Source organism: Xenopus laevis, chromosome 8L, assembly GCF_017654675.1.
Source record: "Xenopus laevis strain J_2021 chromosome 8L, Xenopus_laevis_v10.1, whole genome shotgun sequence".
Taxonomy (NCBI): domain Eukaryota; kingdom Metazoa; phylum Chordata; class Amphibia; order Anura; family Pipidae; genus Xenopus; species Xenopus laevis.
Window position 1 is genome coordinate 132,378,815 of NC_054385.1, and position 15,806 is coordinate 132,394,620.

General features: G+C 41.4%; 1 protein-coding gene across 1 annotated transcript in view; it reads right to left on the reverse strand.

Moving 5' to 3' along the window:
* Positions 1 to 15,806, reverse strand: part of kcnn3.L (potassium calcium-activated channel subfamily N member 3 L homeolog) — a 61,174-nt gene that overhangs the window by 6,892 nt on the left and 38,476 nt on the right. The window contains exons 3-6 of the mRNA XM_018231699.2: positions 11,683 to 12,101; positions 9,529 to 9,670; positions 3,573 to 3,683; positions 670 to 797 (exon numbers count right to left, since the gene is read on the reverse strand). Of these exons, the coding sequence (XP_018087188.1) occupies positions 670 to 797; positions 3,573 to 3,683; positions 9,529 to 9,670; positions 11,683 to 12,101 (800 nt within the window). The remainder of the gene's footprint in view (positions 1 to 669; positions 798 to 3,572; positions 3,684 to 9,528; positions 9,671 to 11,682; positions 12,102 to 15,806) is intronic.

Consider the following 15,806-nt stretch of genomic DNA (forward strand, 5'->3'; position numbering starts at 1 on the left):
GAGTTATACAGGGAACTCTGAGTATCACTCATGTATTATAAGGGATAATGTACCCCCTACTGTAAATGATAAGGATATTAGAAGTCACTGAGGGGTTGTTCTGTGACCATATAAAGGCACAAGGCTGCAGGCTGAGTTATACAGGGAACTCTGAGTATCACTCATGTATTATAAGGGATAATGTACCCCCTACTGTAAATGATAAGGATATTAAAAGTCACTGAGGGGTTGTTCTGTGACCATATAAAGGCACAAGGCTGCAGGCTGAGTTATACAGGGAACTCTGAGTATCACTCATGTATTATAAGGGATAATGTACCCCCTACTGTAAATGATAAGGATATTAGAAGTCACTGAGGGGTTGTTCTGTGACCATATAAAGGCACAAGGCTGCAGGCTGAGTTATACAGGGAACTCTGAGTATCACTCATGTATTATAAGGGATAATGTACCCCCTACTGTAAATGATAAGGATATTAGAAGTCACTGAGGGGTTGTTCTGTGACCATATAAAGGCACAAGGCTGCAGGCTGAGTTATACAGGGAACTCTGAGTATCACTCATGTATTATAAGGGATAATGTACCCCCTACTGTAAATGATAAGGATATTAGAAGTCACTGAGGGGTTGTTCTGTGACCATATAAAGGCACAAGGCTGCAGTACTTACTGGTGGATTGCTTGAAGGAACTTTCTCTGGTGCTTCCGGACTTTGGCATGGTCAATCTTCTTTAATAGCTTAGTGTGCTTGTATATGAGCCAGGTTTCCCGCAGAACGTTTGCTGCTGCATTCTTAATCTGTAACAAGAGGAAAGCTGATGGGGAGTAGAAAGTTGGGTACATGTCATGGTTTCTCTACATACTGCGACAGTGTGGCCTTGGGGGCTTTGATTACAGAATAGTCCACAAATAGTTCTGAGTAATGCTCATAAGTGTATGGGTGCGTGGGAAGAGCAGGGTACAGCAAGTGTTAGTTGGATTCTGGGAGAAGCAATAGTGCTGTTAAGATGCTTGCATTATGTTCTTTACATGACAAAGCATGTAACATAATCCCCAAAAGTCTATTGTTATGGCACTTCTTAAATTAGGTCTCTTTCAGATAATTATACAAATATATAAGCCCCATGCCCTTATTATGCACCATTGCCCTTCCTTGTGAGGGCAGCCATCTTGCCATTAGGGGAGGAGTAACTGACCATTTATTCACATCCCACTTCAGGCTCAGGCCTGGGGTAAATGAAATGTATTGGGTTAAATGTAGGGATTAGAGGAGATACACTGAGCAGTTGATACACTGGTAAGGATGGTGGAATGGGTAGAAAACCTTGATACATAAACCTCTCCCAGATGGGACTATTTTGAGGGCTGAATAACAGGGAAGGTGCATTAATTACACACTATAGTAACAGCAGGATTTAAGTAAAAATATAATTCCTTGTCTGTGCTGTTCTTATACAAAGGCTGGCTATGAGCTGATGGAGAGTTGGCTGTCACGGCAAGCTGAGAATCTTGTAAATTTTAACCAGTAATGAAATAAAGAGAGTACAGAGAAGAGCGACTAAGCTGATAAAGGGAATGGAAGGGATCAGTTATGGGGAAAGGCAAGTTGGGATTGGTTACACTGGAGAAGAGACAGTTAAGGGGGATATGATCACTATATATAAATATATAAGGGGATATGATCACTATATATAAATATATAAGGGGATATGATCACTATATATAAATATAAGGGGATATGATGACTATATATAAATATATAAGGGGATATGATGACTATATATAAATATATAAGGGGATATGATGACTAGATATAAATATATAAGGGGGATATGATGACTATATATAAATATATAAGGGGGATATGATGACTATATAAATATATAAGGGGATATGATGACTATATATAAATATATAAGGGGATATGATCACTATATATAAATATATAAGGGGATATGATCACTATATATAAATATATAAGGGGATATGATCACTATATATAAATATATAAGGGGGATATGAATCACTATATATAAATATATAAGGGGATATGATCACTATATATATAAATATATAAGGGGAATATGATCACTATATATAATATATAAGGGGATATGATCACTATATATAAATATATAAGGGATATGATCACTATATATAAATATATAAGGGGATATGATCACTATATATAATATATAAGGGGGATATGATCACTATATATAAATATATAAGGGGATATGATCACTATATATAAATATATAAGGGATATGATCACTATATAATATATAAGGGGATATGATCACTATATATAAATATATAAGGGAATATGATCACTATATATAAATATATAAGGAGGATATGATCACTATATATAAATATATAAGGGGATATGATCACTATATATAAATATATAAGGGGATATGATCATTATATATAAATATATAAGGGGGATATGATCACTATATATAAATATATAAGGGAATATGATCACTATATATAAATATATAAGGGGATATGATCACTATATATAAATATATAAGGGGATATGATCACTATATATAAATATATAAGGGAATATGATCTCTATATAGAAATATATAAGGGGGATATGATCACTATATATAAATATATAAGGGGATATGATCACTATATATAAATATATAAGGAGGATATGATCACTATATATAAATATATAAGGTGATATGATCACTATACATAAATATATAAGGGACATTAATGAAATCGAGAAAGTACAGAGAAGAGCGACTAAGCTGATAAAGGGAATGGAAGGGATCAGTTATGGGGAAAGGCTAAGGGGCTGTTCCCACAGAACAATGCTCAGTACAGGGGTTATTATATACGCAGGCAATGTTTTATGGTTGGATTGCATGGTGGCTCAGTGATTACAGGCCATGAGAGTGGTGATCAATGGGGATGTTCTTGCTGTTGTGTAAATATAACAATAACCCTTTGTAGCAGCTCAAACAGACCAGAGGTACCAGACTTGAAACAGGGGTGCCCTCTAGTGGGCAGGAAAGCCAAGACAAGTGAGGATGCCAGTCTGTGAGTATAATCATAAGGTATAAATAATTAAGCAGAGCAGAGGGATGTTCCTGGGATTGTAAATCAATTCTGCCCCTGGGTACTATATATGAACAGTGCTACCCGTCTGCCTGGCGACATATGGCCATGTATTTGTGCTTCATACTGTCAGGCACGTGCATAGTTACTCTGTCTTTCAACAATATGGGAAGTAACACTAAAAGAGCAAGATATACGGTGTATGTATGGCCTTTGATACACATATAAACAGGAGACTTTATTCCTGCTAAAGATTAGGTAGCACATTTAGTGATATGGTCCTAATTCCTCATAAGGGCCACACGTTCGATTTCTTGTAATCAATAAAATACCTTGTCATAATGAAAATGAACCCAAATTTCCTTCTTTGTGCACATCTGATTATAGTGGGATTATAGTGACTGACTAAGGAACCACAGGCCAACTCTGGATTATATACCCCCCCCCCATTGGCACAGACCAACTTGACGTGACCAGGTACCCATGCCATACCCGCTTGGTCAGTTGCGTGTCCATCATGAAGTTATGTACGTGTTTCTCCGCTTTGGTGAGCTCCAGTTTCCTAGCGACCACAGCAACAACCAGCGCTGTACAGCCGGCTCCCTGTGATAAGAGAGAAGGATCAGGTCATTGGTTGTGCCGTTTACCGATGAGCTCCCTCCTGTGTGACAGGAAGAATAAACTCTTCTATAGACCTCCGTTTGGGCTGGAAAACCCTAGTGCTTCTACTAATAAAAGTCTTTAAAGGGATTCTGTCATGATTTTTATGATGTAGTTTTTATTTTTTAAATTACACTGCAAATAATTCACTGTACAATATAAAATGTCATTCCTGAACCAGCAAGTGTATTTAGTTGTAATATTGTCATTGTCATGGTCATTTTGCCTGGTCATGTGCTTTCAGAAAGAGCCTGCACTTTAGGATGGAACTGCTTTCTGGCAGGCTGTTGTTTCTCCTTCTCAATGTAACTGAATGTGTCTCAGTGGGACCTGGATTTTACCATTGAGTATTGTTCTTAGATCTACCAGGCAGCTGTTATCTTGTGTTAGGGATCTGCTATCTGGTTACCTTCCCATTGTTCTGTTGTTAGGCTGCTGGAGGGAAAGGGAGGGGATGATATCGCTACAACTTGCAGTACAGGAGTAAAGAGTGATTGAAGTTTATCAGAGCACAAGTCACATGACTGGGGGCACCTGGGAAACTGAAAATATGTTTAGCCCCATGTCAGATTTTAATGGATTTCAGTGCAGAATTCTGCTGGACCAGCACTATTAACAGTATCCCATGGATACGGTCATGGGAAAAACATTTTTTCCTATGACAGTATCCCTTTGAAGGTTCTCTGTTTCTCCGTCTTTAACAGCACAACATAAAGGGCACCGTGGGTAATGTAGGGGCCTGGATTAGATTGCTGCTCTTGCTCTTGCTTGTGACATTCTGCAGATCTGACTGCGTGGGCCCTGGGGATACAACTACTTCCGGTTGGTAGATTGTGAGGCAAAGGACAGCGCTGTAATTATGAGAGTCTCTTGTGAGTTCCCATAAACAGACGCTAGTTCTATATATAAATAGTCTCCCTGGTTTAGCTTGGTAATTACTCGGGGCTGTCTCTTAATGGCCCTCACTGGCTTAGGAGCATTACAGGTAAACCCATGGGGCTAACAGTGATGTAGCGCAGCACCTGCTGCATCCTGCCTTTTATCATGTCATACTGCTCCTAAAGGAAAGCTGTCTCTTATTTATTTACAGGTGTAAAAGTAATGGGACCTTAAAAATTCAGCAGCACATCCTCAGACATCCCTAAACGTGTCCTTTGTGCATCTGCATAGAACTGATGTATCAAGCAGTCAGTACAGCATCACTAATAATTGGGCCCTGCTTTCTCTCTGTACACAGCTCAAACTTTTTTATTCCCTTGTACGTTCTCATCATTTTGGGGACATTTTGTCTGTTTGGCACAAAGCCCTCTCAGCAGAATAATACTTTTTTTTTTATCCACAAACCAAGCTCCTTTCAGATGCCACACACTGTACCCAAACGCAGAGAAGAAAAGGAGAAGAATTAGATCATCAAAACCCGACGGCTGGGAATAAGCAGATTTCGTACATTGACACATTTCAGCCTCGTTTGTTCCTCCTAAATGGGCCCATTCAGAAAGAGCCAGCTCCCTTTATTTCAGGATCTGCCAACGTTATCTATTTTTTCCCCCTCTCTCTTTTCAGCGTATTTATTTCCTACTTCCCCCATTCAGAAATTCCAGCCTAATTTCTCTCATCGCTCATTAAGCTGTGCTCTGCCTTTGTGCGCCTAATTAAGGCTATATTGAATGCCAACTTGGGCTCTTGTAAACTCCCAGAATACTGTGCCACCCAAGCAGGCGATTAAAACCAAAATGTTAGAAAAATAGTCGACTCTAAAAGAGATAAAAATCCTGAAATTCAGAAAATCTGCTGACAGTCTTGTAGAGAAAATAATATTCTATTGTCTTTGGTGTTTTCTCGAGAATACCAAAAAGCAGATTAAAATAAATTGCATATTGGAAAGACAGCATTGTGCCTGGGGAATATACATTATTCAGCAGTAAAGTCACGGTGCCAGAGTAATGTGTTGCACAGGGAACCCGCTGGCTTTGGCAGAGAAACAGACACACCTATGCTTTGTTTATCTTTCCAAGGCACTTGGGTGTCTTTGATCAGAAAGAGTCCCTCAAAATGCCTTTCTCTGCTGGCAGCTGCTAGCAAAATGACTACCCTGTGGCACAATGCTTTGTATCATGGCTGTGTACCATATGTAGCAACAATGTCTAGATCAGTGGTCCCCAACCAGTGGCTCGTGAGCAACATGTTGCTCTCCGACCCCTTGGATGTTGCTCCCTTACCCCTTGGATGTTGCTCCATGTAGCCTCAAAGCAAGTGCTTATTTATGAATTACTAGCTTGTAGGCAAGCTTTGGTTGCATAAAAATGAGGTGTACTACCAAAATGAGCTTCCTGTAAGTTGACTGGCCACATTGAGGCTACCAAATAGCCAATCACAACCCTTATTTGGCACCCCATGAAGATTTTTCATGCTTGCGTTGTAAAAACTCCTTTTACTTCTGACTGTTGCTCACAGGTAAAAAAGGTTGGGGACCCCTGGTCTAGATCATAGCAAGATGGCAAGGGTAGGACAAAATGGGAAGGGAAGGACCAAAACAGAGACAGTAGGGGAAGACAATGACAGAAGGGGAAGATGTTGACATTATGATCATAAAAAGACATTAGTACAAGGCAAAGACAGTAGGACAAGATAGATACAGAAGGATATTAGGAAGACCCTCAGAAAAGATGATGACAGGAGGACAAGCTGAAGACAGCAATGCAGAAGGACAAGATGCAGACAGTAGAAGAAGCTGGATACAGAAGACAAGATAGAGACAGTAGGACAAGATGGAGATAGTAGGGCAAAATGGAGACAGTAGGACAAGATGGAGACAGTAGGACAAGATGGAGACAGTAGGGCAAGATGGAGACAGTAGTAGGAGAAGGTGGTAACAGTAGGAAAAGATGGATACAGTAGGATAAGATGAAGACAGTAGGACAAGATGGACACAGTAGGAGAAGCTAGATACAGAAGGACAAGATGGAGAAAGTAGAACAAGATTGAGATGGATATACAAGATGGAGACAGTAGTACAAGTGGGATACAGAAGGACAAGATGGAGACAGTAGGATAAAATGGAAACAGTAGGACAGGATGGAGACTGGGAGAAATTGGATACAGAAGGACAAGATGGAGACAGTGGGAGAAACTGGGTACAGAAGGACAAGATGAGACAGTAGGGCAAGATGTAGACAGTAGGGCAAGATGGAGACAGTAGGACAAACAGGATACAGAAGAGCAAGATGAGACAGTAGGGCAAGATGGAGACAGTAGGACAAGATGGAGACAGTAGGGCAAGATGGAGACAGTAGGACAAGATGGAGACAGTAGGACAAAATGGAAACAGTAGGACAGGATGGAGACAGTAGGACAAGATGGAGACAGTGGGAGAAACTGAATAAAGAAGGACAAGATGAAGACAGTAGAACAAGATGAAGACAGTAGGACAAGATGAAGACAATAGAACAAGATGAAGACAGTAGGACAAGATGAAGACAGTAGTACAAGATGGATACAGAAGGACAAGATGGAGACAGTAGGATAAAATGGAGACAGTAGGACAAAATGGAAACAGTAGGACAGGATGGAGACAGTAGGACAAGATGGAGACAGTGGGAGAAACTGAATAAAGAAGGACAAGATGAAGACAGTAGGACAAGATGGAGACAGTAGGACAAAATGGAGATAGTAGGGCAAGATGAAGACAGTAGGAGAAACTGGTTACAGAAGAACAAGAAAAGATGTTTTGATTAGGGGAAGATTATGAGAGAGATGAGAGAGTAGAGGAGATGGAAATGGTAGAGCAACATATAGACAGCTTACTTTGGATACAGTAGGGCACGTCTGTAATAGTAGGATAAGGGCCAGAAGGAGACAGTAGAGAAAAATGGATACAGTAGAACAAGCTGATCACTGTAAGACAAGATGAAGACAATAGGGCAAGATGAAGGTAAGTAGCAAAAGATGTTGAGACTAGTGTAAGAGGAAGATAGTGATTGTAAGACAACAGTAAAACAAGATGGCGACAGCTGGACATGATGAGAACAATGGGAGTATATGGTGACTGTATAATGCAGACCAATGTTGCTTAACGTACAGCCCTTCATTTGCTTCCTTTGAAGTCTGCGTCGCCAGCAAGGGAGCCTGGGTGCTGGGTTGCTGCCTGGAGATTGTAGGAGACACCACCAGATGCTAAAAAGGGCCAGCAGCAGCCATCTAGAGGTGAGACTACCGTCCAGGAATAGAGGAAGGTGCCTCTGCTAGTGGGAAAGTGCTGGAGAAGCCATACCTCGCTCTTCATCAGGGAGCCATTTGGCATCTCCAGTGAGAAAGCCCCTGAGAGCACCTAGGTGGGTAGTGCCATTGGGAGGGTATTAGTAGGTCTTGTGTTAGCATCTCCATTGGTCCAAGGAGAGTCATCACCCTATTAAAGCCTGTGTATGAAGATAATAGATAGATGGATAATTACTGTGTATAATTGTCTGTTGTAACTCCTTTATAAACTAACGCTGCCTGTCGGGGGCTGGGAATTTACATATGCTAAAGAGCCAAAGATTGACACCCCTGTGAATGGAATGTGCATTGTAACAACCTTGAGCTGACATTCTTTAGCCCCCAGGCCCCAATTTTAGTTCCACATCCCAGCGAGTCATTAGATTTCCTCGCCTGGCATCCCCGTTGCAATTGGCCAAATCAGAAATCTCAGCGGAAACATCCCGTTATGCGAGGACGCGGCAAGAACTAGGTCAGGAATCAGATGGGTGACAAATCATACAAAATTCATAGCACCTCCAATTAGTCTGATGTGAAGCGAGAAGAGAACATCTGAAAAATCTGTATGTGTACAAATGTCCTCTGAACGGACGACCCCGGAGAATTCGCCAGCGTATAAATGTCCAGGAACGATTAAAGGGGAATTGCCTTTTATTTATAAGGAGGGTTTAGCTACTCTAGGCCAAATATGCCTTAAATTGCCCTCTGACACCTATAATAATAAGCTTGAAAGGTGGCAGTGCGCCCTCTTCAACAAATATTTACAAATTCCCCAATTTAACCGTTTATGGTCCCGCTACCTTTGCAGGGAATGCTCTGTACCCAGCCTGAATCTGTATCTTTAAGAAGCACATGGTGGGTGAATGCCACTTCTCTCTAGCAATGTTAATTGCCCTGCTCATGGAAGCTCAAAAGAAAACAGTGATTAAACCTATTTACAATGTGACAAAAATGTTCCACTTGGTGCCGGAATATACCATAGGCAGCGTTTGGGGCCGACTCGGTTGCCATGGAAACGCAGCTGTAAGACCTACCGCTAAGAGCCCATTACCAGCCGAACAATGATAATCAATGGGAGAGAGGGGAGCCACCGGTGAGGGACACAGGTTGAAGAGAAGGGGGAAACCCTGACAGTAAGTGACTCAGCTGCACAATACGGTCAATTATACAATAGGGGAAATAAGCCCAGAAATACTGGGGGGCCATTAGAGAAAGTAGAGAATTTTATAAATGTCCCCCCCCCCTGAAATGTAAAACACTTGCAGAATAATTACTGCTGGAATCCAGTGGAGAGGATAATTGGGAGCCTTGAATTAGAAGGAGATATTATTAATCAACTGGAGGCCGGTTATACAGAGCCCATGGCTAATTCTGAGCTAGGGATATTCACAGATGCACGGCACCTCCACTGCCTCTTGTTTAAGTTACGTTTAAAGGGGAAGTTTTCCCTTGTATTGCACTGTAGATAGCAGTAGCATCAATTCAGTGGTTCAGGGAAGGTCGAGGTTGAGGGAGCTGCCAGTTAGTGTCTTACCATGATGCCAGTGAGTAAGCAAACTCCTTTCCCGCAGTAAGTGTTTGGGACCATGTCGCCGTACCCGATGGAAAGGAAAGTGATGGATATCAGCCACATAGCGCCAAGGAAGTTGCTTGTTACATCTTGTTGGTCGTGGTACCTGCAGAAGACACAAGCGTGGAGATGAATATGGAAGATGAATGGGCTTATGAGGGGATGTTCCATATGTTGAGTATTAAATGGCAGCTATGGATTAGGCAGCACTGTGGTCATTCTTAAAGGGATACTGTCATGGGAAAAATGCATCAGTTAATAATGCTGCTCCAGCAGAATTCAGCACTGAAATCCATTTCTCAAAAGAGCAAACAGATTTATTTATATTTAATTTTGAAATCTGACATGGGGCTAGACATATTGTCAGTTTCCCAGCTGCCTCCAGTCATGTGACTTGTGCTCTGATAAACTTGCTGATCACTTCTAAGGCCTTAGGTGTGTGTGTTGACATACAAAGTGTGTACCCCTCATGTACCCCAGCCAATCTTTCTTCTGTTTGATCACCTTGGAGGTAGGCCAATATTTTGGCCCCAGGACCAGATCATACTAGCAGCTTGTTCTGACCTATTAGTAGAGGACCACAACAGCCCAAAGAAGGTCCAATAGGACCTTATAGATATATGGCCTATTTCCAGATAAATGGGTCACAGCATGGTAGCCAGAGGGACTGCTGTAAAATCCAATAGCAAGTCACCATTTCCTGAGCCTGTGGGGATTGCTTGGGTCTTGTGTACTTGAATGGCCAGGACCTATTCTCAATCTCAATCCAGACCTGTAACTGTGATAACATCTTCAGTTCAATTTAGATATAAATATACATATTTACCGTATATGAGAATTCAGTGAGCTGTAGCAGATTTATATCAACCTCCAAGGCCTTTATGATCCCAGAGAAAAGTCAGTTAAAGGGACAGGATCACATGCACAAGGCTTAAAGGAGCTGGTTGTTCTTCAGACACAGTCAGTGCATAACTTATCTACATGGATTGGATTTCAGCATTTACTCTCCCTGTGCCCTGGGCACTTCTGCATTGCAATTAGCTTTACAATTTCATGGTTAACAGCAGTTGGAAACACTTATAGGTTAGCATGCATTTCGGGAATACAATGTTAAAGACAATGGTAAAAATTAGTTTAGCGTATGAATGATCTTACATATAGGGGTGCTGTATGTATATATATATATATATAGGTATATATAATTTTTTTTTTTTCTTCCCAATGATAATTAGATACAGTTTAATGAGGCAGGTGCCTTGAGGAAAGGATATTTCCCTTTCTGCATAACAGAAACTGGCTGTAAGAATTAACAGGTTATGGGATTCCCTACCAAGAGTTTAGGAATGAGTGAGGCATTGGTGGGGGAGGAAAGGAGATCTCTCCATCAGCATAGGAAGGGGTTCTTTACTGTAAGGACAGTCAGGTTATGGGATTCCCTACCAAGAGAGGGGGGAATGAGTGATTCATTGGTGGGGGAGGAAAGGAGATCTCTCCATCAGCATAGGAAGGGGTTCTTTACTGTAAGGACAGTCAGGTTATGGGATTCCCTACCAAGAGAGGGGGAATGAGTGATTCATTGGTGGGGAGGAAAGGAGATCTCACCATCAGCATAGGAAGGGGTTCTTTACTGTAAGGGCAGTCAGGTTATGAGATTCCCTAACCAAGAGAGGGGGAACGGGTGATTCATTGGTGGGGAGGAAAGGAGATCTCACCATCAGCATAGGAAGGGGTTCTTTACTCTAAGGGCAGTCAGGTTATGCGATTCCCTAACCAAGAGAGGGGGAACGGGTGATTCATTGGTGGGGAGGAAAGGAGATTTCACCATCATCATAGGAAGGGGTTCTTTACTGTAAGGACAGTCAGGTTATGGGATTCCCTACCAAGAGAGGGGAATGAGTGATTCATTGGTGAGGAGGAAAGGAGATCTCACCATCAGCATAGGAAGGGGTTCTTTACTGTAAGGGCAGTCAGGTTATGAGATTCCCTAACCAAGAGAGGGGGAACGGGTGATTCATTGGTGGGGAGGAAAGGAGATTTCACCATCGGCATAAGAAGGGGTTCTTTACTGTATTGGGATATGGGATCTCTTCTTCCTTGTGATGTTTATCTGTTGCTCACCTTTCACAAACCCTGACTGTCCAAGCTGCAATGATCCACAGAGATATGCTGAAGACCAATAGAACAGTCCCTGGACAAATGGTCATTAGAGTCTTCATGACAAAGCGGGTGTTGAAGTTGATCTTGTTTAGGGCCCCGATGCTCCGGGACGAGGCGTCCGTGAAGAGCTTGCTGTGCAGTAACATGACTCTGGCAATTAAATAAAGTCTCAGAAACATTGGGATGGAGAGGATAATGTCCACGTCTGCCTCCGCCTGGGATGGTGTGTAGGAGAAGGACAAGCGAGCATTCCAGAAGAATTTGTATTCTCCGGGGATGGGGTGGATGGCACAGATGACCAGCTCCAAGCTGATGTAAAAGATCCTCTCATAGGTCATCGCTATCCTCCAATCATCAGCACCGTTGTCAATGATAAAAAGCTGCAAAAGAATTTTAAGAAGAGGTTAGCATGGAGTGTTCTAGAACATTAGTGACAACTACAGGTCCTGGATTGGTCAGTCTTTGCCGTGTGGAGATGTCTCAGGCCAGGACTTAATATTAGGTAAGGAAATGAGATGACAGGTACTTACAAACTCCCCAAAATTGAGCAAACTGCTCTAGAAACGCTCTCTGTTTGTTTAGGATAGCAGCTGCCATATTAGCTTGGTGTGACATCATTTCCTGCCTGCTCACTCATAGCTCTGAGCTCAGATTACAGCAGGGAGGGGAGGAGGAACAAACTGAGCATGCTCAAGCCCTAGCCCTGGAGGTTTAAGCTGAAAACAGGAAGTCTGGTACAGAAGCCCAGTTGAACTCAGAACTGGGACTAGTGACAAGGGGAGAATCCTTCTATACTGCATAAAGAAATAGGGAGGTTAGGAATGGGATATAAAGATCAGCTCAGTAGGAATTAGCAGGAGCAGCAGAATATTCCCAGTCGTATTATTTTCTTGTATTATGTTATACAATGGCATGGATATAGGGCTGTGACACCCGCACACATGGCCTGTAAGTGCAGCCTACTGCAGTCCTGGCAGTCTCGCTCATCTTGGCACAGACACCTGCTACATCATATGCCTTTATATCTCAGCTTCCGACTCCACCAACAAATCATTTCACATTACCAATGCTGTTTTTCTTTAGTCTTGTGGAGGCTGCCATGTTGTTTCCAAGTACAATACAAGGATATAGCTTATTGTGTGCCTAGAACATTCCTTCTCTGTAAATTTGTATTTATACATATGGGAGGAGGTGCCATATTGATTCCCTTAGACAGTACAGTATGAGGGTATAGATTATTGTGTGCCCAGAACATTCCTTCTCTGTATATTTGTATTTATACATATGGGAGGAGGTGCCATATTGATTCCCTTAGACAGTACAGTATGAGGGTATAGCTTATTGTGTACCGAGAATAAACCTTCTCTGTATATTTGTATTTATACATATGGGAGGAGGTGCCATATTGATTCTCTTAGATGGTACACTATGAGGGTATAGCTTACCTAGCTGTGAGGCTGAAAGTTCCTACACACTATGGCAGTAATGTATCACTTTGGTTTGACTAGTTCCAAAAAGGAAAAGTGTTTGCTCTTGTGCAAGGAATTCAGTAAATCCTGGTGCTAACATGGTTCGGTACTTGAAATTAAATGAAACCGAACTTCATTTTGTGGGTTTCAGTTGTCTTTAACAAGGATGGAGACTGACAGTTGGAGTTACCATGGCAACTGCATCAAAGTCCAAGACTTGCCTAATTAAGATTCCCTAGAGTCAGGATAAAGACAGAGCAGAACTGCACCAGCTAACATGGGGAGCTGCACCTCTATGAGCAGAGAGCATTGCATGCTCTACGTACCCTCTACATTGGTGTTTATTAGTCTATTCTGTGTACAAATGGCTTCATGTGTCCCTGTAAAGGTATGTAGCTCTGTGTGGATATGTAAGTGTGCAAAGGATATGGCACAATGCTGATTATGTCGATAATTTGGGTTGAAAAAAAAAGACAAAAGTCCATCAAATGCCTTCTAGTAGGTCTGTGTATGTATATTAGGGATGCACCGAATTCAGGATTCGGTTCAGGATTCGGCCAGGATTAGGCCGAATCCTTCTGCCTGGCTGAACCAAATCCAATATGCAAATTAGAGGCAGGGAGGGAAATCGCTTGACTTTTCATCACAAAACAAGGAAGTAAAGAAAATGTTCCCGTTCCCACCCCTAATTTGCATATGCAAATTAGGATTCGGTTCAGTATTCGGCCGAATCTTTCACGAAGGATTCTGGGGTTTGGCTAAATCCAAAATAGTGGATTCTGTGCATCCCTAGTGTATATGTATATATATATATATATATATATATAAAACCAAAAAAGAAACCGCACCAAACAGGGCTTTACATAGTGTCAAAATTCTCAAAAAATTTATTTTCAACGTTTCGGCTCTGCTTCTTGAGCCGTCTTTTTTTATTCCTGAAGACGGCTCAAGAAGCACAGCCGAAACGTTGAGAATACATTTTTTGAAAATTTTGACACTATGTAAAGCCCTGTTTGGTGCGGTTTCTTTTTTGGTTATAATCATTATTGTTTTGAACCAGCACACAGGCATTGGATGTTGATTTACCGTGTGCACCGGTCCTAAATTGACTGATATATATATATTAAACCACCTGTACAGTCCTAAATATATACATATATATATATAGACACATATATACACAGTACCTATACAGTCTTATCTATAATCGCACATACAATACATATATATATATCTATAAAGCAAAAAAACTTCCGCACACATAGGTCTTGATAAGTGAAAAAAAGCTGGTAGATTTATTTCAACGTTTCGGCTTACAAACTCAAGCCATCATCAGGAAGGGCAGATCCTAAAGTGAACATGAAGTTATATACACACACAGGATTCATGGTTTTGGCGCTATATTTGAATCCTGTGTGTGTATATAACTTCATGTTCACTTTAGGCTTTGCCCTTCCTGATGACGGCTTGAGTTTGTAAGCCGAAACGTTGAAATAAATCTACCAGCTTTTTTTCACTTATCAAGACCTATGTGTGCGGAAGTTGTTTTCCTTTATAGATATGAATTTTTGTTCCAGCACCTAGGCATCTGAGTGCACCTATCTAGTTATATGTATATATATATATATATGTATATGTATATATATATATATATATATATATATATATAGATATATATATATATATATATAGATATATATATATATATATATAGATATATATAATTAACATGTATTTTTAGAGTGCCAAAATATTGTGCAGTGCTAATATAGAAATATACATATGCTAGTGATGTGTGGGTCTGCTCAAAGCCCTCAGGACTTATCCGTGGCTCAGGGGGGTTTGGGCCAACAATCGCACAAAATATTCGGGCAGCGGCTGGGTACAACCCAGGTTCGGAATGCTACACCCCCCACTCTCTGATCTGGCGAAACAAAAAGAAATTGTTTGTTGCGGGGCCCGCTGTAGTCGTACACTCCCTCACACATGCGTGGACATTCATGCATGTGCATGGCACCGTTTATTGCGCATGGCATACCGCCACAGTTTTTGCGTATGCGCACGCGGCCCCCAGGTTTGGAATCTATACCCTCACACATATACATATATATATGTACAGACCAATTTATATGTGTATATATATATATATATATATATATATATATATATTAAGATCTCAAAATCCTTTGATATTCTCCTTGTCCATCCAAGTCCCTCATATAGTCCTTACAAGGGAAGGAAACCTAGTCGGCGCAAACCCCCCACCCCCCCTCCCGTTTATTGCCCACCCACCCTCCTCCCCCTGGCCTACCCGTCCCGCTGGGCAAATGCCCCTAACTTGTTACCTACCCTTCTGCGCCGACTAGCTTTCCTTCCCCTTTAACAGAATCAGCCATCACAACCTCACTGTCCTGACTGTGATGAACCCCCTACTCTGTTCCTTTAAATGAAACTTCTTTTCTTCTAGTCTGAAGGGGAGGCCTCTGGTACGTGATTCTCTTTATGGGTAAAAAGGTCCCCTGCTATTTGTCTATAATGTCCTCTAATGTACTTGTAAAGTCTAATCATGTCCCCTCACAAGCGCCTTTTTTCCCCCAGAGAAAACAACCCCAACCT